This window comes from Numida meleagris, chromosome 2, assembly GCF_002078875.1.
Source record: "Numida meleagris isolate 19003 breed g44 Domestic line chromosome 2, NumMel1.0, whole genome shotgun sequence".
Lineage (NCBI taxonomy): Eukaryota > Metazoa > Chordata > Aves > Galliformes > Numididae > Numida > Numida meleagris.
Genome location: NC_034410.1, coordinates 128,989,948 through 129,014,163, shown reverse-complemented (window position 1 = coordinate 129,014,163; position 24,216 = coordinate 128,989,948). Strand labels below are relative to the sequence as shown.

The 24,216-nt window shown below is 35.7% G+C and overlaps 1 protein-coding gene across 1 annotated transcript in view; it reads right to left on the bottom strand.

Moving 5' to 3' along the window:
• Positions 1 to 24,216, bottom strand: part of ZFPM2 (zinc finger protein, FOG family member 2) — a 309,416-nt gene that overhangs the window by 222,406 nt on the left and 62,794 nt on the right. The window contains exon 3 of the mRNA XM_021388157.1: positions 9,670 to 9,771. Coding sequence (XP_021243832.1) covers positions 9,670 to 9,771 — 102 coding nt within the window. The remainder of the gene's footprint in view (positions 1 to 9,669; positions 9,772 to 24,216) is intronic.

The following is a 24,216-nucleotide window of genomic DNA, read 5'->3' as shown; positions in this document are numbered from 1 at the left end:
ATGTAGGACAGAGTTCAGTGTTCACTGTCCATTGCTCCACCAGATCCTATGCTTGATAGTACAACAGTAATCTGTGAGAGCACTTCTTCAGCATCCCATAAAGTTGTCCTCTAGCATGTGGCATTTTTAATTCTACACTGTCCTTCTACTCACATCCCTGTCATATAGTTCTTTGATTCCAGATAATTCAGACGTTGTGACATGATTATACAGAAAACTGAGAAAGTTTTAGCTATTAAAACAAGGATTACCAGGACAAGACAAGAGAAAAATAATTTCCTTGGAAGAGGCTCAAAATTTGATGGCTAAAATGTTATGGATATAGTAATTAAACTAAACGCTAGCTCTTATCAAACTGCAACACACCAAATTATCTGTTGTTTTGTTATAGGTTGTTTTTTTTTCTTCTGCTAGAAATAGGCATAAATTTAGAAAGTGTCTCAAAAAGAAAATTTCTGTGAAAAGTTGAGATCCTAGACATACTTTGAAAAGTCGTCAAGATCAAAAGCCAAGGGATTCTGTAATTTGGGAAAAAAAGTGTTTTCTGAGAATAAAAAAATCACATTAATAGAAGTAATAAGTAAAGTTTAAAATTACAGCTATTTTATCTGAATAAACAATACAAAGCATTTACAATATTGTATTACATAAACATTGCATACGTGATTGTATCGCACCCCAGAAAACTCTATCAAAAGTTAATAAAAAATGCTGTCCAAATGGCCTTTTTTTTTTCTTTTTTCATAAGAACTAATACTTATTTATAGACAGAAGCCAAAGATTTCTGAAGTGATCAGCAGTTTTGGCACTGAGATACAAGTATCAAGCTTCAGATAACTTAATGAGTTCCTTTTTTCACCCAATGATGTAATTTGAAATTCAGTCTCAACCACCAATCCCAAAATGCATATATGCACCACTCTGGAACATTATGTCCATAGAACACATCTTATCTTCCTAAATTATCCATAATAATCCATCATTGTGGTTTTATGCTGATATTAATGCAACTATATTGTGATAAAATCAGAGAAGCAAAGACCTGAATCATCCCAACTTGAGTATTTTCCTGAAGTAACAAATCATTTTTACAACTTCATCCTCAATCCTTGAAATGTATCAGCTATTTTTTTCTTCATACAAAACAACATGCCACTGCATAATGCTGCAATACTTACTGAGGACAAAATTGCATAAATATTGGAAGGTTTTTCTACCTGCAATCCCCAATAATATGTTGTGAAGTCAACTATTTCTGTTCAAGTTTCTCATCTTGAATACACTGACTGAAGGTCTTGAGAAAGATAAAGCATACAGAGGAGGAAGGGAGTAAGGTTATTAAAAAAAGAAAAGCTAACAGTTCAGATGACCTCATTATAGCTCCTTGAAGTCTAAACCAACCAGCTGACTCCAGGAAAAACTAGGAAATACTAACTCTTGCACAGTTAAGGCTTTCCCAGCATGCGGCTTAATGCTTAATAGTTCTGCCTAACCAACTATCAGCATAGGTATACAGTTTCAACTCTGGGCCACACTTCTGCCTATTTGGTTCCAAGGCTTCTCACTGATTCCATTAGAAGACACTGAAATCACTAAAAACTATGTTAACTAAACAAAAATGAGGGCTGATTCTAGTAAGACAACCATGCTTATTTTTGCCACGTTAGTGAGTGTGTGATGAAAGACTGCACAGAAGTTTATCATAGCACTTCTATAGTCATCACCACCTTGTCCTTCCTTTGGGCATGCAATGCTAAAATGCCCTAAAAATGAAGTCTGACAACTAAAAACCCAGAACCAAATGTGAATTAAGCTAGTATCACTGAGCTAAACACAAATACTGAGAAACCTAGGGCCAAAATTTAGACAGAGATTTTGCCCGTAGGACGCTCCTGCCAACCCAAGACAACTCTGTTCCGTTCCCTCTCCAGACTCAGAACCATTCTGAACTGTCTTTGTAATTTTATTGGGTAAACATATCCAGTTTGTCACTGACACATCACCTTAGATTTACTTTCAGCTAAAGCCAGTTCTTTTGAATGGAGGTTTGATGGCTTCTGGTCATAACGTGTTTGTTGTTTTAGCTACATTTTTCCAACTTTTACATCATGATGTTTTAACAGAGAGGAAATAAGTGAGAGAAGAGGAAAATGTATTTTGAAAATCAAAATATTTTCTTCAATTACATGCTGAGCACAGGATACATCGCTGAAACTAACAGAAACCTGCCAATTTAAGAAATGAAGGCATTACTACTTCTCACCAGGTGCTTGCATCCAACTGCTGGACCATCACTGTGCATGGCAAATAACACTGTGTTTCATATATAGTTCAGTGTATTTACACACCCACCCTTCAGCTGTTCAAGGCAGTGCTGCTATGCATTATTCTGCATGCAGTAATCTTAGTTGAATTAGTGAGAAAAACACAACAAAGAACAAAATAGTTGTGGACCAGTTACATGTCCCTTTTGATTCTCAACCCATCTGTTTCCAAAAACAGACATTGTTTCCTAGTCCTTTGCAATTACCCGGGTGTAACATTGCCTTTATGACCACACTACAGTGGAGACAGCTGAAAAGTGCAAAGCCTTCTGCCAGCCTCTGCAGGTCCCTTGGTGCATGAAACTACAAGAAACAATGTATTGTAATGCAGATGTTCATTGATTCTCTGCAGACTTTCACAGACTAGGAGTCCTTCACTGTGTGACCTACAGGGATTTGTACTTCACATAACATCCACTATGTAGCATGTCATGTCCAAAGCGCAGCACCTAGTGAATCTGATCATTTGTCTCTTACACGTGCCTTTGCCAGCTATCAACTTTTTTTCAGTGAACAAGATGTCTTTTGTGCTTGAAACATAAATGCCAATCAAAATAGAACACAGTTTTAATGTCTGTAACCTTTCATTCAGAGTTTAACACTTTTCATGATTCAGGATGATGTTCTTGCCTTGACATACACAAGTACATAAAAATTTAGGATGGTCTTGGGTCAATTTCAAGTCTACTTAGTCTAAAACTTGCCAGTTTGCAGATAAGATAGTTTCCAATTTACACCTAACACAGTATGTCAAGCAAGCATTTCACAGATGGATAAATAAAGGTCCAGAAATACTAAATGAATACCATCAAACCAAATAGTAAGAACTTCTAAAACAGGTGCATTTCCACTGCACCTAATTTTAAAATGGAATTTAAATTCATGTATGTGTCACCTGCATGAAACAATGACAAGAAAATGGTATCCCAAATACAAAACAGTAGAATACTCAACAAGTGCTCCAGTATTCAGCAATGAACTCTCTCCTTATTTATATTTCATGCTCTAAGTCAACTGAGGTAAAGTTTCTTTTCAAGCTTGCAGAATCCTACTTTGCACCTTGAATGGATGAAGTCATCATAACAGCAAGAAATTTCAATTTAGTAAATAACATAGCTTTCAATATTAGTACTGCCTACTCACATGATTTTAGGGGAATTGTATTACACCTCAATTTTTTCTTAAAGCCCTGGGGTCCATCATGTCTAGTGGGCACCATTTCATCTGCGCAGGAGTGGAAATAAAATAAAAATTCTCCCTATTGATCTTGTCTATTAAACATGGTCTGTAGGTCATACAAAAGCCCGTTTTCTACAAAAGTTTGCATGCAGGAAACATGGTAGCAAAGATTAGATTGCTACTTCCATGTTAGTACATACAGCCACTCTCATTTTCTTATCTTTCAGGCCTTTTTTATAGGGAGCAGTCTCATAACGAGATGAATTGCTTTGCAGAAAAGCCATTTCTGTACTAGCAACATCTACTAAAGGATGTAAATGAAGGAAGGAAACCTTCCTTCTGGTAAAGGAAAGCTAATTACATGTACCAAAAAAAAAGATTCTGGGCACTGAGGCTAAGCAGCGTGAAAAGGGGCAACAACTGTGTGCTGGGAGAATCCCTTAGCCTTTGAATAGGTGATTGCCTATAAACTACCTGTAGAGAAGGCTCCCTGCAATGATTTAATACCTGAAGTATGGAATATCTTAGGAAGTGTCAGCTGGCCTCAACAACAATCATGCCAGGGACCTGTTTTAGCACCTCACTGGTATATACTATTCAGCTTCTGTCGCTGCTGCATTTACTAACACAATGTGTATCCTGGTTTTCCTTATAGCTCTTGGTCCTGCACCTCCTCTTTAAGAGATAGGAATGCAATCACTGAGTTAGAGCAGAGAGGAGGGGCTCTCAGGGGGGTCTGCAGGAGGAAGCGGCAGCTGCACCAGAAGGATAGTTCCTCAGCCCCACCACCACAGCACAGCCCTGGAGCTAAAGCAGCCTGGAGTTGTCATGGCAAGATGGACGTCCTGATGCTCCTAGAAATTCTTACAGGTTATACACTAAGAATGACTTTAGAATACCATATATTTAAATGTCAGTTCTCACCATCATTTGATGATCTAAGAATAGGGAAGAGGGGACAAACCTCAGGAGTTCATGCCTAGAGCAGACATTTGACAGTGAGTGTTGATGACATATGGATGAAGTCTGTAAATTACAGGCATTAAGTGCATCACTAAGGTTAAGCAAGGCGAATACAGTGAAGAGCTTAGGGAATGATGGTTTTAGTCAATCAATCAGAACTAAAATGGAAGAATGCCTTGCAGAGGTCTGCAGATGGAATTTCAGCTAATCAAGACTAATCTGCGCTACGCACAGAAAAGAACTGGAAACACCACAGACCTTACAGACTTGTTCTATGTACACGGGTAAAAATTATTTGAAATCCTTTTGCACTTAACATGCAGATGCGGTGACCTCTCAAAAGCTCCAGTGTCAGAACCAAACCATGAAGTCAGAGGTCCGTTACCATTTGCTTCACCAGCCTGAATAGTATTCAAGTGTCAAAATAAGACTTTGAGTCCAGGGGTTAAATTGATGACTACTCCCACCCTACTTTTGCAATTCGGATTCCTTATAGCCTCCCCTTAGTTCCAAACTAGTGATGGAAATCAGATCAAGATGCAAAGAAATCCTCCCCTGCTCCTAGAAGGCCCCCTCCCAACACCCCAGTATTGGAGACAGGCTCTCTGCTTTTACTCCAATATCCACTTCACTACAGAAGATTTATTTAGACTGCCTCTTGCTTCATAAAGGGCTCCAAAAGTCTGTAGAGATTTTGACACTTTGTTATAATGTTTCTGTGACCCCCCCACCCCCTCCTCACATACCACACCACCACCCAGCCTCATTTTCATATGGATACAAAGCATCAGGATAAAATGATGGTTCATTATAGTGGTACAGAGCTCTTATCTTCATCCGGCAAGAGTCATTTCCTTCCAAAGATTGAAATGCAAATGTGAAAATTAATGATAACTGCATTATCTGATAGCAGAGATAATACCGATTCACTGTCAGAGTAACACACAGTCGTTCTATGATTTCCTCTGCTTCTTCACAATATTCTTCTTACTGTCAGACTATATCTATGGTTAACTATGTTTCATGGATTTTTGTTAATTTACATCAAATAGCATTTCCAAGATCTTATATCTACCACATTCCCCAATCAAAAAAGAAACGAAATCAGGACAGTAATCTCCAAGTCCTTCTTAGGACTGGTTTAAAAAGAAAAGAAAGAGGGAAAAAAAAAAAAAAGAAGAAAAAAGAAAAAAAGAAAGACTATCATTAATGTCTGTTTCCATTTGCAGTGGCCTACCAACCATTCCAATCTGTATTATCCACTTTTGCTTTGTAACCCAAACTGCTTAAGAGTATTATTGTTAGCCCAACAATCAATAAATATTTACATTGATTCTTATGAAAGGTTACAGGAAATCTACCTTTTATGGCAGATATAAAAACATGGAACCTGTCATGTGAAATGTTCACAAGAATCTGATTCACATCCCACTTCAGAATTCACACGGAAAACTGTTTCTGTGTATCTTTTATTAAAATTTCATAGCACTGTCACACACAGCATAACCTTATCTTAAAGTACTATTTAATTTTATATTTACTATTTACTTACACTTTCTGATGTATTTTAAGAAAAACACCATCCTGCGATGGTAATAAACTATGATGTGATATATTTAACAATCCTTCATACCTTTTTCTATAGTTCTTTGATATACATATATGAGTCATGATGAGTCCCCTGAGATTTAACATGAGTTGTGACTTCATCCCGCTCTACTATTATCAGTAGCAGAAAATCGGCTGATTAACTGGAGGCACAATTTTATACATGGGAAACATTCACTTTATGTGTAGATGAATATAAACAGTACATAAGAATAGTCATAAAATGACAAAGAGAGGCGTTGGGTTTTTTTTTTTAGGAATAAAGTCTTTTTTTTCTATTGCTTTGCTTTTTTGTTTGGTTGGTTGGTTTCCTTTTTGGCTACGTGGACAACTCCAGTTATCTCACTTTCTTGGAAAATTTCAGATAAATATCAGAAGAACTTCTGACACTGACTTTTAAGACCATCCAACTCACAAAATCAACTTGTTCCACAAAAAAGAAATACTCCTTTGCAGGAGAGAAACGTTCCTTTGCAGTGAAAATAATAGCTCACATAGGGAATACAGAAGAAACAGTTGACAACATAATGCATGTACGTTGCCAGAAGAGTTCTGGTATGTAACCATGAAACCCCTAGGATATTTCATTCATAGTTCCCGAAGTTGAGCAGGCTTTTGTTTTACATATCCAGTAAACGTGCACTAAAACAAGGTATGATCCTATTGTGTTATTGATAGTCCATGCAAGACACAGAGGAGAGCCTCCTGTTGTTCATTACCTCTTAAAACCTTGATCACTGGCCTCACTTGCACTGATAACCTAACAATAATACAAAGGAAATATATGCATCTATACATACCAAGGCATGCATCTAATAACAAATAGTGTTTTCAAGGCTGTTAAATGCCCTCTGATTACAATTTTAAAGAAATAAATCTTTACACACAAAATTTGTTTAAACTCAGTCTTGATTTGCATACTCTGTTTCTTGGACTTTTGCTGCTGGCTGTAACGGAAAAAGAAAAGGTCCATTACTGTGTGTCCATATGCAGACTATTAACCTCAGTTTCCATTATTTCAGAGGCATCTTCTCATGAAAAAGAATTAAAAAAAAAAAAAAAGAGGACAAAATCAATGAAAATTAAGGATAGTTTTAAAAAGTTCAGGTAACAAAGTAACTAAATAGAGTAAGCATGATTACTGTAGAATTTCCTTGTTGGTCGATGAAGGTCACACGATGATGTAATTTGAAAGACTGTTTCAGTAGAAATTCTTTGAAGTTACCGCACTTCTAACTATAGATTTTTCTTCATAAAAATTGTCCAATTACAAAAGGATTGGGAATGCATGTGAACCACTTAATAATGCAAATTTTCAAACAAAATAAAAGTCTAATTAGTGTCCTGAAGATTAATTTTGACTCCACCACAAGTTGGTTTTTGCTAATGAGTAACTCACAGAATTTTAGTCTGTATCAAATACTGGCTCTGGAAATAACTACGTCAAGTAATAGAGAAAAAACAACAACAAAATAGCTGTAATTTTGGGCATTCACAATTCAGATTATCAATTGACACCAACCTGCATCGCGACGAACACAGTTGTTGCTGGAAAGAGCACTTTCCCAGTGAAGAAATGAAATGTAGAACTGATAACTATGACCATCTACTCGTTAAAAGTAGCATCTCTACTATGAGGTGGTAAAGTACTGCAATATTTAACAGTTCTTTTTCTGCAGTGCTGGCGGAAGTCCCTAAATAAGCAAAATATTTCATGCTTTGTTTTTATTTTCAAAGATCTGAAAGAAGCTATCATTTTTCTTGTGCTGCATGGCTGAAAATAATTTCTGTTGATAGTTTCTTTCTCCATATCAATAAATAACCAAATTCATTTCAGAAAGCATGCATGATGGAGAGTGTGGCATGTGGTGTGCATCCATTTCTTTCCAACTTTCATACATATTATTCCCTTTAAAGAATCCACATTTAAATAAAACAAAGCTTATTTCATGTCATTAGCCATCAGTTTGCTGAAGGCAAATCTTAACCCACATCAAAGCTAACAATAAATATACGTTACCAGAAATACACACATCTTACTGTTTAACTGAATATTTTTTTCCAATGAAATAAAAAATGTCATTAAAAATGTGTCTGTAACATTGGTGTAAGACAGCTCATATAAAAATCCGTAAAAGCCAACACAAAAACATATTCAATTGTGATGAAATACACCAAAAAAAGGAACAAAAATTTATTTAAGATAGAATTTATTAGTAATGAAATTTTTAGAAGTCGTATGTTACTCACTGACAGCCCTTAAATCTGCAGTGGAGCTGGAAAAGGCTGTTCTCCTACATCTAAAGATGTCTTCTGGGTTATCTTAAACGTACTGTACTTCATTTTGTTACAAAATCTTGTTTTCATGTAACACCGTAGTGTTTTACGTGGCTTCAACTTATTGTGTATTACCACTAAAAGTATTTTAAATGACATCGTATTAATTATATACACTATGTCTTCGTTTTTGTTTGCATTATATTTTCCAGCTTCTGATTTCAGAAAATTACCATTAGTGTTGTTCTTCTCTTCATGAAGAGCATACAGTAATTTGCAAAATCAAGCAAGGGTGAAAATGTGATTGAAATATAGGAATTTTTTCTAATGAAATATTATTATTGCATTATAAATTATTGATAGAACGCTTCTGGAACTCTTTTCTGACACATTCATCCTTTTTAGGGAAAATGTCCATTAGAGATACAGCTATTCTGAGAGTATATATAGCTTCAAATGCACATTTTCCAACTGCACTTTTAAAATATATTAAATGTAATGGATTTTTAAGCCCCACTCTGGAGTCCTTACCCATGAACACATTGTATTCAATTTAACTGTAGAATTGCCTAATTCAGAAATACAATTTAACTCTTTGTCTTAGATGCTTTTATTACATGACAGAGACTTCACATATTTATATAGAACAGATATTTGGGAAGTATTCCTATGCTACCATCACATCTAATAGCAATACTGCATTTTCTCTATCTTAAAGTACATAACAAAAAAAAACTGCTGTGAATTAATGTTTTAATGTGGAGTTCTAACAATCCTGACTGCAATCTTAAGAGTTTCTCTTCCAAATGAAATCAATGACCAGACATACTAAATGATTTCTATCTAGGAAAAACTGGTAAACGAAGTCCTTGAAAATGTCAGTAGTTCCCATACCTTTGTTAAACCCAACACACTGCTAAATGTAGGCATAAAGCTTGGGGGGGGAACACCAGCATTTTTTTGATCGAGCATCAGAAAATATAACAGAAAATCTTAACACAACCATGGAACTGGAAATTTAATGACAAATTTTTATCCTAGAATTCTAAGCAGCAGCAACATTTTCCTTTATAACAACAGGTATGTAAGATATTTCATGATAAACAATTCACAAAATGGCTTAGACAAAACATTTTTTTTTTTTACTCAAGATCTTTTTTTCAGTACTTATCCATTAATATCCTGGACACCAAGGGATCACGAAAGAAAAGGTACGCTATAGATCAATACAAAGTAGAAAACAACTACTAAAATAATAGAAAGCACTGGAATCTCCAGTTTGAGAAATTACTGTTGCCTTTCAGCTGTTTTTTCCTACCTGGCCCATCCCAATCTTCGGTCTCCACTGCAAGCTGCGCTGGTTTCTCTGACTTCGCATCACCATCAGATTCTGGTGCCTCCTGGATGCCTTCTTCATTGCCTGAAAAAAAAAAAAAAAGTAATCCAAGAAATATATTATTGAAATATTTCAAGAATGACTTTTAGAAAGGTTTACTGTAATATTCGAACAACTGCTTACAGGTGCAAGTGAAAATATAGACATAGATATAAATAGACAGGAAATGAAAAAAGGAATGATAATGTTAGACACTTCAACATCTGTGAGTTCCCAACGATTCAAACAAGTCCAGGACGTTTAATCCTTCCAGTTCTGTGGAAAGGCAAATCTTGGTAATCAGTGTTTACTCCATATGCTTAAAAAACAGAGTCACCACTAGCACCTATTCTGTAAATACTTATAAATATTCTGTAAATGACTTACAAGCCTACAGAGTCATTAGGTTTGTATGCACAAATGAGAGAAGCAAATCAGCTTGTTAGTCCCCAGCTAGTGAGATGATTAAGGAAAATAATCTTCCAGTTAAATGTTTTCTTGAATTGACATCTAACTGTTGCTTATGCTTTGCAGATTAATGACACTCTGTACAAGTACATGGTCCACTATACATTCTGGGTTTTCCAGCAACTAGCGGGGTATTTAGGCATTTAGAGAATTTGTACTTAAAGGTTTCAAACTAGCTATCCTATGACCACTTTCTTCCCATCAATCTTAATCTAAAGAAATTAAATGTTTCTAACAAATTTTAGAATTTTCACCATCTAACAGAGAGCTTCTTCAGGAACCATCAATTCTAACGTTGTACATAGAGTACACCAAACATTACAATCTGGTAGATTTTTAGAGATGGCCATGTAATAATTATTGGAAGAATTCTTTGTTGAAAGTGCAGTACTGGCCACAGTAATGTGCTGAACATTGTGTCAGGCTGCTTATCCCAGCCAGTAATTTAGTGCATTTGTAGAACTTTTTTTACTACTAATTAATTCAAGAAAATCTTGCACAAAAAGGTATTATGAAGAACGTTAAAAATCAGATTAAAATTTTATAACAATTTAGAAGCAAACTTTTTTGAAAAATTGTGTTCCACAGATAAGTGACAGCGTTAAAAAACAAATGTTTCCAAATCTGGGAATCAGACTGCTAGCTGATTTGACAACAGTGAAACAAGGGGAAAAAAGCACAGCAATTAAGTAAGAACTTGCAAATTATTTCCACTTATGATAACAAAAGCTTTTATTAGCAACATAGGTAGAGAAATGTGATTACAACAAACCATGCCAGATCCCCATGTGTTATCGTTGGAGCTATATTTACACAAGATAAGATTGTGACCCAGAGTTTTCAAGTACATGATCATATACAAGCACTATAAAGTACTATTTTCATGTCCATGTAGCAGCATCTTGTAACAATATATTCTTCCTTGCATTCATAAACAATTTTTCAAATCTTAAATATAAGAACCTGGCAAACTACTTCTCATACTAACACAATACCATGTTCACTCCAGACTCCCATAAGGAATACTTCATAAGTATTACAAATAAGTATTAAAAAGATACTAAAAAATTAATTGGTAATTAAAGTGAAAAGAAATCAAGAATATCTAGTATATTTTTTGTTAAACCCACTGTATAATTTTACCCAGGCATTTGAAGTTCATGTGCTTCAGTTCAATCTGAGAAGACAGTCAATAAGGGCTTACATGCTGAAAAAGTGATCAAGTAATCTTAGCAATTAATTTGCCTTTACCAACTACTTTATTTGGAACTAGCATTTGTGCAGTTAGTTTTCTAGTAAATAAAAGAGCTCTGTTGTGTTCATGGGTTTTTTTTTTTTGGTGGACTGAAGAACCTACCACATTTTACATCCATAATTCTACCTTCATAATTTTTCACAACTGTTTATTATTGTAGAGACACAAAGGACCATTTACCAAGACACAAACCTGAAAAGATCAACTCCAGCTCTTGCTAAAATGCTACAATGAACTTCACAGCTAAGACTATACTGACAATGAGATTCTAACTCAAGCTGCATAATCACCATATGTGATTATGCAATTATTTATGATATATATATGTGATTATTGCAATTGAAGAGCATATTGCTCTTCAAATGCTCAAGGGGAATTTTTATACTAAAAAAAATTATTTTCTCCCACTGAAAAAAATAGCTCTCTGTAGAACAAGGAAAAGCAACAACAAACAGCAACAAAAAGGTAGGAATTATAACAATTCCTTTAGATGGAGCCTAAGCACAGAAAATGTTAGCTCCAAAATATAAAAGTTTTTCCAGATGATAATATATGCAAACCTGGCACTAGCATGCAAATTTGAGCATTCTTTCAATCAATGCAACCAACCAGAACATCAAACAAACAAAACTATTAGAATTGAAAGAGGAGAGCGGAGTAACTTATGTGAAAAGATTGGGCTGAAGGGCAAAAGAAGGACAGAGCTACAGCTAAGGTATAGAACCTACTGTACACAGTAATTAAGTATTTGGGAGATGAGGAAAGATCTGAAAATTTATGTTAGCAGATGGCTTAACTTTTCATGAACTTTTTTTTCCAGTGTTTCACAAAGTATGGTGTTACGTGTTCTCATGAATTAATGCATGTAATTCTGTGCAAACAGAATAGAACAAAATATGAAGATTTACATTAAAGAAAACTTTGTTTTGTATCTAAACTATTTTTTATTACTTGCATCAATATTTTTCTTTTACTCAGCAACAGCCAAGCCCATGTGTTACACTCCTAAAATATCCCAACACTGACTTGTACTCCCATACTACTGTCTTGCCATCCTGAAGGAATCTGCTTGTGACACCAACCATCTGGACCTTACTGGGGACTGCAGAATCAACTGGAGAAGAGATTTTTATCCAAGCTCAGACAAGTGTCAAGGTCCAACAAAAATGGCCATGTCAACACACTTGGTGCAAGTAACTGCAATTTTAAGAAGTCAACAGGAGGCTTACCTTAAGAGTTAATAACTAACTTAGACAAGAATTAATAACAAAATACATCTCTCCAGCTTTTTTTTTTTCTGTTCCCTTAATGTTACTTTAGCAGCTAATATTTTTTTAGCACAAAGGAGTTTTTTTACTTACAGAATTTCTTTTCGTTCTATTGTTTAGCCTTTTTGTTCATTCACTGATTATTTTTCAATTTCAGTGAAACTATTTTTTAATACTTATTTAAAACTGATTAAATTTGTCTCTATTTTATAGGTGTAGACATTTGGATCCATGGCATCTTTTTTTCTTTCCATGTCAAAACCAGTGCTTTATACATACCACCCACTTTTTTCTCAGGTTTATTTCTTCACTTTGCTCCTCAGTTACATTTAATAAAGAGCGTTAGAGAAGTACCTAAATGCTCTAAAAGGAAGCAAATCCGCTTCTACTGAAGTTTCTCCTTATGGCAACTAAGATCAGTAAGCAAATGTCATCCATTGTAAGAACACTATTGTGGTTAAAAAAACACTCACATGACCAAGAATCTATACTAACATATAATAAATTTAATCCAGGGTCACTTAAGTCTTCTGGACATTCTGCAACTCCTCTTTGATTTTAAAACTACACTTGGGCAGGATTCCTCTCCTCTATATGTAGGTGTCCAAAAGCTAAGCTAGACAGGACTAACTATGGAGGTACTCCAAAGAATAGGGAGGAGAGGAACCTCCACAGTAACTCATCTCATTCTAGAATGCTTCAGATATGACAACACTTAGTGATCGCTGAAATGAATTATCCTCCAGAACACACAGCTTACTTTAGGAACCTATCTTTAGCCAGCTGAAATTAGGTGAAAGAAATCTCTACCTTACAGTTAACTGTGGAATACACCAAACACCACTTGGAACAATGACATGAATTTCATATGCAAACAACTTCAATACTGTAATATGAACATAATTTTCATCCTGACCTTGCTATTTCTTAGCAGAATGAACTGGTTAGGTTCCTCTTCAAAAAACAGAATCATAGAATCACCAAGGTTGGGGAAGACCTCCAAGATCACCCACTCCAACCGTCCACCTACCACCAATATTTCCCCACTAAACCATGTCCCTCAGTACAATATCTAAACATTTTTTGAACACAATAGATGAAAAGATTTTTTAAATGTTGTTTTTAATACCCTAGTGTTTCTTCAAGGAAGGCAATTAAACACACTAAACCCCTGTAATTCAATGTAGTACAGCTGATCAGGGAATCTGAACACTGTAAAAGAGACATATTACCAGAAATGTGGGAGGGAGAACTGTAACATCTCTGACAATACTGACAAACAGGAAAAAAGTGACTTGAATATAAACCAGTGATTTCACTTTAATCTTTTTAACAAATTAAAGACTTCCCAATTTGGACTTAATCAGCTTGTATCACAAGTTATTGCAGTATTTTAAAGAATTACATGAGTTAGCATTTATTCTCAATCCTGCTGTTCTAATCCATGCATTTCCTATCAATATTAGGCTCTTACAGAAACTCTTGTATAATATAACTATTAAACTTTCTTGACCAGGAATGTTAACAGCAGCTGTTAGTCACTCCATAATGTATTTTGCAATCAGCTAAATCAACAAAGTATTTTAACAATGAACAGTTCAGAACTGACAGATCTACTTTCTTGTTCACAACTGCTTATTGCAGCATAGATATCATATATGTTTGCCAGGTGCTTCCTATAGTTAGGATACCTTCACAGAAGCCGCTTGGAAAAGATAAGGTCATAAAAGAGATGAAAAATGTGCAAGCTTCATACACTCATGGTTTTGTCATCAGACAAAATAGCTTTGGGTGAAGGACTGTACCAGTCACAAACAGCACAGTGCAGCTTATACTAGAGTGATACTAGAGTGAGACAACATTAAAAATTTGGAAATTCCATTTGTGCTCATTCTTCCCAGTCGCATAAATGCAAACTTAAATTGGTAACATACTAATACAGCTGTTCAGAGTGAAAAATCACTTCTCAATTATAAAAAATCAATTCAGAAATAAACAGTTATGAAGCCTGATGCATTTTGTATTGCCAAAAGGGAAAACGGTGTTGAATCAAAGACTTTGGATTCACGCACTGTAGGCATGAATTTCAGCAAGATATATAACCTTATGTACATCAGTGCAACTGCTTATGAAGAAGGAGAGAGGAAGAGACCCTCTTCTTCTTTCTACCACAATCTACAGTGGCAATAATTTCAGATCCTACAGAAAATTTCCAAGACTGTGCATATGAAATAGATACCTGAGCTTCAGAAATTATAAATAAGCACAGAAACCTCATCTTATCCAGTTTGCTTTGTCTCAGTATCTAGGAGCAGATACAGAGGTTATACACTCTGATAATCCTGCTCTTGAATCCCCAGAAACACAATGTGTGCAGAGAAACATCGCCAGGAACATCTCCTCAGAAACAACACTTACGTAACTTTGAAACAAACCACATACAACTTAAAGTACAAATGCAATGTACTTAGTTCATTTAAAGTAAACTCACTTTTTTGGCAGCACACACTATTCTTAAAAACTGCCAATGAGATCTCACAGGACGTGGCTGTCCTTCTTGTGGATTAGTTATTTTTAAAGGTTTCTGTGAAAATATTTAACAAGCAGCAGCGTTTAATTTTGATGGCAAGGCAGGTTTTCAGCAGATAAAAAACACGCTGGGCATAAAACACATGTAAATAACATGAAAAAAATCTTCAAGTAAGCTTTTGGTATGGGAATATAGCTCTGAGAAAAAGATATTAAATAATCTGGGAGGGATGCTTCCCTATTTTGTTGTGTTTGGCATCTGGTGTGAGGACAACATAGACAACTATAGCGGCTGTGATGACATGTGAAAGGGTTATTCCACAAGCCTTGTGAAAAAGACTGAAAGAGGGAGGGAGGGAGGAGAGAAACTGAGAAAAAGTGGAAGAGAGAGAGAGAGGAAGAAATCTGGTGCTACCAGCATCAGACTTTGTTATCAGTTAATCTGATGCATATCAGAAATACACACCAAAGTCAACTGAGACTCCCTGCTCTACAAAAACCGTAAGTTTTATCAAGCCCTCAGATGACTGATTTGTTAGCATACCTGAAAAAAATGACACTTGTACATATGTTAATGCACTGAATTTATTTTAGATTATATGAATCATCTCAATACTTTGCTTCTTTGCAAAGAATTATTGTTTTCTGTCACGCTGATGAACAATCGTAATTTCTCCAGAGGTAAATCTCATTTGAAGTAACTGAACATTTTGAGTTGCCCTAAGTGTGCTTGAAATTATTTTCACAGCAGACACAAGAAACACTGTACAGTATCTTATCCTAAATTTTAGGAAAGGTCTATAAACATCCATGTATTGGTGAGTACCTACATGCATGCAAGCTGACAACTCTCCAAAAGAATGCTTTGCAAACTATTTTGATTCATATTAAAATTTTCAGTTTAGCAAAATGACGTCTTGACACAATGACATCTCGGCTCTGTGATTATGTTTAAAAGCAGCGTCAATTATTTCAAACCATTTCAGCTACTGCACTTTCCTCCCAGATAAGACACTGCTGTGCAGTTCACCTAGACTTAGCCTGGCTTTCCTATTTCTCTAAGTGTTTGACATGTTCTCATCATCATACTGTTTGCTTCTGAAGTCCTCTCAAGACAAGGATCACCCATCCAAATGTATTTCTTGCAGAAAATTGAAGTGTTCCTGCATACTGTTTTTCAGACTTTCATCCTACTGATTAGTTTTATGTTTATATTAATTTTTAGGGAGCAACTCCTGTGGCAACAGTACTACAAACGAGTACCACTAAGACAGACTGACAACCTAAAAATTTCTTGAGATTTAGAAGGAGAAAAATGTTTTCCATCTTCTCAGTATTTCACCATTAAAACTATAACCACAAGTATACTCTCATACATATTCAAGTACCACCCTGTGGTTCAAACTCACATAGCTCTAAGCACTAGGTTAGCAGAAGCATAATTTTAAAGACATTTAGATGTTCCAAACAAAGACTGTTGCTTAGTATGATTTTCAAAAATTGTCTGAATGGAAACTGAGGATCCATGAACTTCTATAGCATCCTGAAGCAGAACACAAAGAAGATTTCAGAGAGACTATAGCAAGTTTCAATCTGTAAATTTGAAGACTCTTTGGCAAGTTCATATTTTGACTTAATTGACAATTCTGCTCCTCCCCTGCTGCAGAAATATTGTCTCCTACAAGAATTTTTCATCCAGCCAAAAAATTTCTCATCTTATAAAATGCACTGAAATTTATTATTGTATACACCTCATCTTATCACGTGCTTTCCACACACATGGCTACATAAGCAACGTACATCTGTTTTTACAGAGTGAAATTTTAATTTGCCTTGTTGCAACCAGTTCAATGGCTGTATTTGAAATAATCAGTATTACGGGTGCTTCAAAAACAGCCAACCACTGCAGGTGCATTTCTACACACATGCAGCATTACACGTGGTTTCAAAAGCAGTCTACCCTGCCATGAGTCAAACCAAAGAAAAAGACTTCATGATCATAAGTAAATGCTTCCTTTTCTAGAATCTATCTGTAATATCTTTTCCAAAAAATACTTATCCAATGATGTCATAAATGTAGAATTGGCTTATTTTTTCTGATCCAACAGAGGATGAATTACTGCCAACATCCCCACTTCCGATTTACAACGCATATCCTGTGAACAGCTCTGCTTTTTGGACCTGGCTTTACAATGATTTTTCAGGGGATGTCTGAGAACATTTCAAAAGTATTCAGAATTATTGTGTCAAGAACACCATATTGTAAGAAAAAGGCAAAAGGGACCTTCATTATAAATAAAATTAGTAACAGACGTATACTACACATGAAGTAAGAACATGCAATGAAATCTGTCATTTGTTCATTTCATATTTTAAAGAAGATTACCCTTATTAACTTGCAATTCATATTCTGTCAAATTTGAGCTCTAATTTAAGTCAATCAAAGTTCAAGTTTTGTGACTTTCCAGAAAGGGGACATTACACTATGTGTTGTAACCAAATAATCCCTCTCCTCATAGCTACGATAGAATTCACAATTCCATTGTTCTTAAGAAAACCAAAATATGCTGACTGAAAAGGCTGGAGTTGCTTTGATAAACTGCTTAAAGTTGAGTAAGCTGTTTAAGTGTTTCACTTTGTAATTCTGTACAGTTAAAATAATGTTTTCTATTTGGTTCTATCTATTTACTTCTTGAGATATAGCTCGCTAGCTTCTTTTTCAGATGCAGTTTTCTTGATGACCAATTATTTCTTTCCTCTGCTAAAAGAGTTTGCTTGTCTAACTTAGACCAAATTTTTATTCTAATAAAGTTGATGTTAATACTTATATGGATTTCAATTGGATTGAAAAAACAGCCCTAGAGGCTTACAAATGGGTTAGCAGTAAATAGAAAAGAGTATATGATAGGCAATCTCACAGTCGTTACTCTGAACGCCTTTCCATGCTTTCAAGTGAAAGGTGAAAAAAATCACTCCAAACTTTTGAGATATGTTATTTCTTTTCCAGAAAGAAAAGAGGTGGTCCTCTGAGCTCAAGCAACCAGAAAAAAAATGAGAGAGTACGAAAGGCAGAGCACAAGGCAAATGCTGATGTTCAGAAGAGAAAGATTTCCTTTCATCCTGTCAAAATCCAATCTAATTACAATATAGCACCTCAAAGGTTATTATCAGAGAGCCCCCCATCCCTTTCTTTCACATTCAGCATCTGCCAAAAAGTACAGAAGACATACAAGATAAAAAAAAAAAAAAAAAAAAAAAAAAAAAGCTAAAAATACGTGTGTTGCTTCAACAGAATAAGATATAGGTAAACACGCAGGAACCCTCACTCTGGGGAACATGAGAATGCAACCACAAGTTCACAAGCACACAAAAGTCAGCCCGAGGTAATGTGTATTTTTGGAAGGAGTGAGCACTGTGAGGTGTTGCACAGATTCTCATCATCCTAGGAGATGAAAATACACCATTACACACACGTGCCCCCTCTTGTCTCTGCTTCCCAAAAATAATTAATATGCTTTTCATTTCCTCAGCCAGTCTACATTAAAAAAAAATGTTATGAATTTAAATAAATAAATAAATAAATAAATAAATAAATAAATAAATAAATAAATAAGGAATATGAGCTCCAGAAGAAAAGAAGTATAGGAAAAGATAATGTCAGGCATGGGCTGGGGAGGGGTGTCTGGTGCCAAGCAAAGCCGAGGGCTGTGCAATCACCTGTATCAGTGCTCTATCAGTGTCTACACTCCAGCCAAATCCAGAGAAAACAAGGAGTCAAAGATTCAGGTCAATAAGCTTATAGGCGATTTGCACAAACAGCTCCTCCAGCAAGGTAAAAAACAATGTCATATTGGCTTTTCTTTTCTACTCCTTCTCTTTGAACTCCCTGGTCCAAACACACCCTGGAAATGTCAGTGTTACATGCAAGAATTTAAAGAGCTGAGCTTCTTAATCCCGTTAAGAAATAAGAACAAAGTTGCCTGTAAAGATCTCCTTATTGAGCTCAAAGTGATTATAGTATAGCTGCCTTATGCTGATCCTACTTCTACTTGCTATAGGAAAAAAGGTAGAAATTCCTCATGAAATCCATTACTGAAAATGAAATAAATGTTATTGACTAAAAAGGTTTCTGGGGAAAAAAAAAAAAAGGTTATAAATCTACTTTCTGATCCGGAAACAGAAAACAGGAAGCATACTGCCGGTCATTACATGACTAATATGACAAAAAATATTTACACAGATGCACACAGGCATGCACACACACTCCAGAGGAAAAAGGGGCACACAGGAACCATTTTTAGAATGTTAAGAGTTTGGCTAGTATTACAGATGCTAGCATGATAGCTTGTGCACACAAAGTATGAACAGAAAGATTAATGCACAGAAGAACTTAGCTTTGTATATGCTTTTTCTTATATGGAGAATCACACTGCAGCTGTTTCCCTGAATCTCAAGCCTTACTGCACAATCAGGTCGCATGGTTTAATGTACAAAAATCCAGTCCTAAACTGGTCTGGCAGCCTAGTGACAAGATACTGTGCACGCGCAGAAAACTTGGTCCTGAGCTCATCCCCTCCCTCCCAAACAGAACACGAGATTACAGCAGTAGGTCTATACTCAGCATGCAGAAGCCTGTACATTCCCAGAGTTCTCTTTTTGCCAAAATCTGTCTGTGAGAGTTTCAGAGGGCACTGGATTCCCCTCACCACCTTCTCTTCTTCCACAAATAAAGACAAGCAATGTATCAGGATCCACAATCACACATCAACACTCTCATTAGCGATGGGCATAAGCAGCAGTCTGTGCTACAGAACCTACAAGCACTGCATCGTGAAACAATCCATCCTCATCATCTCCACTGGTGCAGATTTTTGCGAGTGCAGTTTACAGCCTCTTGATCATCGCTGGCGAAAACACACAGGTAAGGGTGGTGACTATGTTGAAAAATACTGTTTTGTAGCTGAGAATTTGCTCTATCAAATAGTGCTATTGTGCTCTTTCTAACCTTTGTAGTTTTCATAACTACAGGAAATAAATAGGAGACATTACTTTCAGAGCAACCTATGTATACATATATTCTTCTATTTGCTTCTTTCTCCCAGAAACAGTCCCACATTTTGTCTCTGTTATAGTCCTTCCTCCATTTTCTTCTCTTGCCATATTCCTTCTCTGAACACAGTCACTTAACCATCTACTAATCTGAAGTGATCTCTCTCCATGTTCCAGATAACTTTTCTCTTGGAAGTTAATCCCACAGTGAACACTTCTGCTAAGGAACTGCGATTTGTCAGAAGGAATTGCTATTTGTTTATCCACTTCTCACCTTTAAGAAGTGGGCAGGGCTCCACTGTTTTTGCTGTTTACAGAAAGGAAGAGGCGTCACACCTACATGAGTAACGTGAGTATGGCAATCTTACAAAGTAACAGATGTGAACATTCTTGTATTTGACCTGAGGGTACCTAGGTAGGATGATACCAATCTGAGAGTAAAAAGCCACTGATAAACTACTTCACAGTCCATAGGAACTTGATTTAGTACTATGCCTTTTGTCTCATGATCTCTAACTTCCTGCCTTTTGCTCTGCTGTTTGCCCTCCCTTCTTGTATCTCCCCTCCTGTTTTTATTAGTCCTATCCTGACTCCAGTTCACTTCTCTTTATTAGCATCACCTTATTCTCCTACTCCTAGCTATAAGAGCCTATCTCGTCTATCACTTCTGCACAAGAGACAGGCTGCTTTCTCCTTATCTAGAGCATCTTTGCCTGAGTATAGTACACACCCTGCTGCTCATTTAATACATCTTCTAGATCTGAATTTAACCTGGATTGATCTTAATCTGATTCAGATTCTGATTCCAGATACCAACTATCAGGCTCTGCAGAGAAAGAAATCTTCAGGAACAGAGGTTCCAGGACGATACAGGCTTTGTGTGGGCAGCATCATCAGATACCCTCTTTATCTGCAGTGCAGATGTTGCATAAACAGCAATTTTCAAAGACCTCACACTGACAAAATGCAATTCATCTTCACCAGTGCTACCTCCCACTAAATTTTTAGTTTGTACTCCAAAGAATGAAAACACTGGAGCTTTCTTGTCTAAGCACTCTATGACTACTCATGACTACCTTATCGTGTTTTTCAAAAATATTCTCTATCTCCTCATTTGTCAAAATTGCAAACAAATCAGATTCTAAATCTCATCTTAAATGAGTTTTTCTAAAATAATCATTCTTGGATGTGAAACTTCACCTGAAAGGATGAAAATTCACTGCTTCAAGCTTAACGTTATACCTGATAAATAGTAGGTTGCTAACGTTCATTTTTGCTTTTAGTATTTATATATTTAATATTGTATACTTCTTCACATTTGAGTGTACACGTAGAAAATACAGGACCAATTATTCACATGTAGCAAAGCGAACTGTGTTTTTGTGGTGTTGCCAAAGTGGTGATGGCAGTGGAATATTCCAGATTCATTATTGAAAAAGCCAGTAATGAACAAAAGGAGAAGAGAAAAATAATGGTCAAAAGTCCTAATTTTTAAAACAGAGAAGTTGTAAAATGACTTGTAGCTCCATCAATGTGATTAATTTGCTTCACACTTTGCAGAGGTTTTTGCCTTTGCTTTCTAATTCCGGCAACTATTCTGCTGAATCAATCTCACAAACCCAAATTAATAAGGTGGGAATGATGAGTATAGCTTTATAAACGTTAGTTCTTTGCAATTTAGACAATAAGAGACTGCACTCTGCTTATAATACAATCAAGCATAGTTTAATAGGAAAATCTCTTCAGTCAAAACACCAAAGTTACCACGTTGTTACCCTGTACATCCTCTATGGTTAGTTCAGTAAATTTTTACTTTCAGTACCCAGTTTTTCTGGTTAAAAGCCTTTATTCTCAGATAATGCTAGCATTTAGATAGCTGGGGAAGCATGAAGAACATCCCATGGGTGAGCCTTGCAGGCGCCTCCTCCCCAGCAATGGCGCCGTTTGTTGCCCACATCTCCAGATTCCTGCAGGAATCATCAGGAATGCTCATCAATTCATCTGTTCTCTAGGAAGAAATCACACAGGAAGGAAATGGAGAACTGGGACTGATGAACACTGAACAAATTCCCCCTACTTTCTAGAATCTTTAATGGTCCACACTAGCAGGAGGAGAATGCAGAGATGGCACAAAGGATTCCCATGCAAATCCTGTTATTTTCTGGGAAACCAAAACCTATGGCATAAGAAAACATAGATCTGCATTTATTTTCCCTCCTTTGAAGATACCTGTTTTACAGGCTGCTGATACCGTCAAAGAGTGAAATACACATTAGGAAGTCAGCCCTCAAAAAAAGAAATTAAAATACATTTGTTTGCTTTCCACTCTAACCTATTATGGTACATTCTATCATTTTCAAGTTGCTACTCACAATGTTAAAGAAAAATTGTTTTCAGAAAGAAGAAACTACTGATGAAGTTAAAGAAAAATTATTTTTTGAAAAACTAAGTTGATTTCTTATTTCACCTTTTAATTTCAATACTGAAGCATTAAAAGAAAGCTGGTAAATGATTCCCAGATCACAGCAAGAATCATGAAAATTACTCTCACATTTAGTATTTACTGTTTAATACAGCCACAAAAAGAACCAAAGAAAGGGTACAACAAATTTATTTTCTTTCCAAATCAGTTTTGTCTTCTTGTATTTTGTCCTCATAAAAATATATGTGGCCACATAATAACAGTACTTAAGCTGTGACATGGAAGAAGCAGGGCATTCACCAGAAGCCGACATATTATTAAAAAAAACAATACATTTCTCGTCTCCCATTCCATCCTTTTCCAGGGATATTTTCAAAGTGGGATTACTTCAAAGTGGGAATTTCTGTCACACTGCCTCAGCTGGAAGTAGATTAGGGGTTTTATGTGCCCCTTCATCCTCAGAAATTTCCTTTTCAACTTTTCTTCCACAGCAGTTGCAGTGGATAGGTTTAAGATTCTTTTATAACTACAACACACTTGAAAAAAGAACTGCTGGGCAATCAAAAGGTATTCAGCCTGAAGAATCAACAGATGTCCTTAATAAAATATATGATTATTAAGATTCAGGTTTAAAAGTATTCCCACTTAATTCCTGATCTTGTTGAATACAATGCCATGAAATCAGCGTTTTCCTTTAAAGATTCATTAAAGGGAAGAATATTTTAAGAATACTTGTGAAGGTTATTTGAAATTCAACACAAATTTGCAATAATTATTACTATGAAGAAAAAAATAAGTTGTGCGTTTTTCTAAATTTTACCCCAAATCAATAGTATTTCCATCGGTAGTCTCTGAAAATACAGAAAGCAGTACAGAGAAATAACTGAATCAAATTGTTATGAACTGAGAGTAGTGCATAGTCTCCCAGTATTGATATAAGGAATTCAGGAAATGTTGGTATAACAATTATGCAAATAGTATTTTTAACTATTTAGTAATGCCAGTAACAGGAACAGTTCTCTTATTCCACTAAGCAAAATGGTATCTGTTATTACACCACTTAGAGTTCCCCTGTTTGTAAAGCATATACATTCCATTTTTAAATTCTATTTATAATCTGGTTGCTCACACTTTACAGTCAGCTTTGTAGCAGTTGCAATAAACTATGGACTCAACTGCTTCAATTCTTAGGATCTCTTCTTACTGAATACCAAGAACCACTAGGGCAAAAAATACAAGATTTTTTCAGAAGTTTGTAAGCTACATTAGAGGACATGTAGAAAATACATAATGACATCTTGCAGGTGAATGAAGACTGCAAAGACTGCAGGAAGGACTATTATTTAGCAGGCAAATATGAGTCTTCAAATAGATCAATTTTACTTTGTCCATGACAGCAAATATAGTAAAAAGAAAAGAAAAGGGAAAAGGGAAAAGGGAAAAGGGAAAAGGGAAAAGGGAAAAGGGAAAAGGGAAAAGGGAAAAGGGAAAAGGGAAAA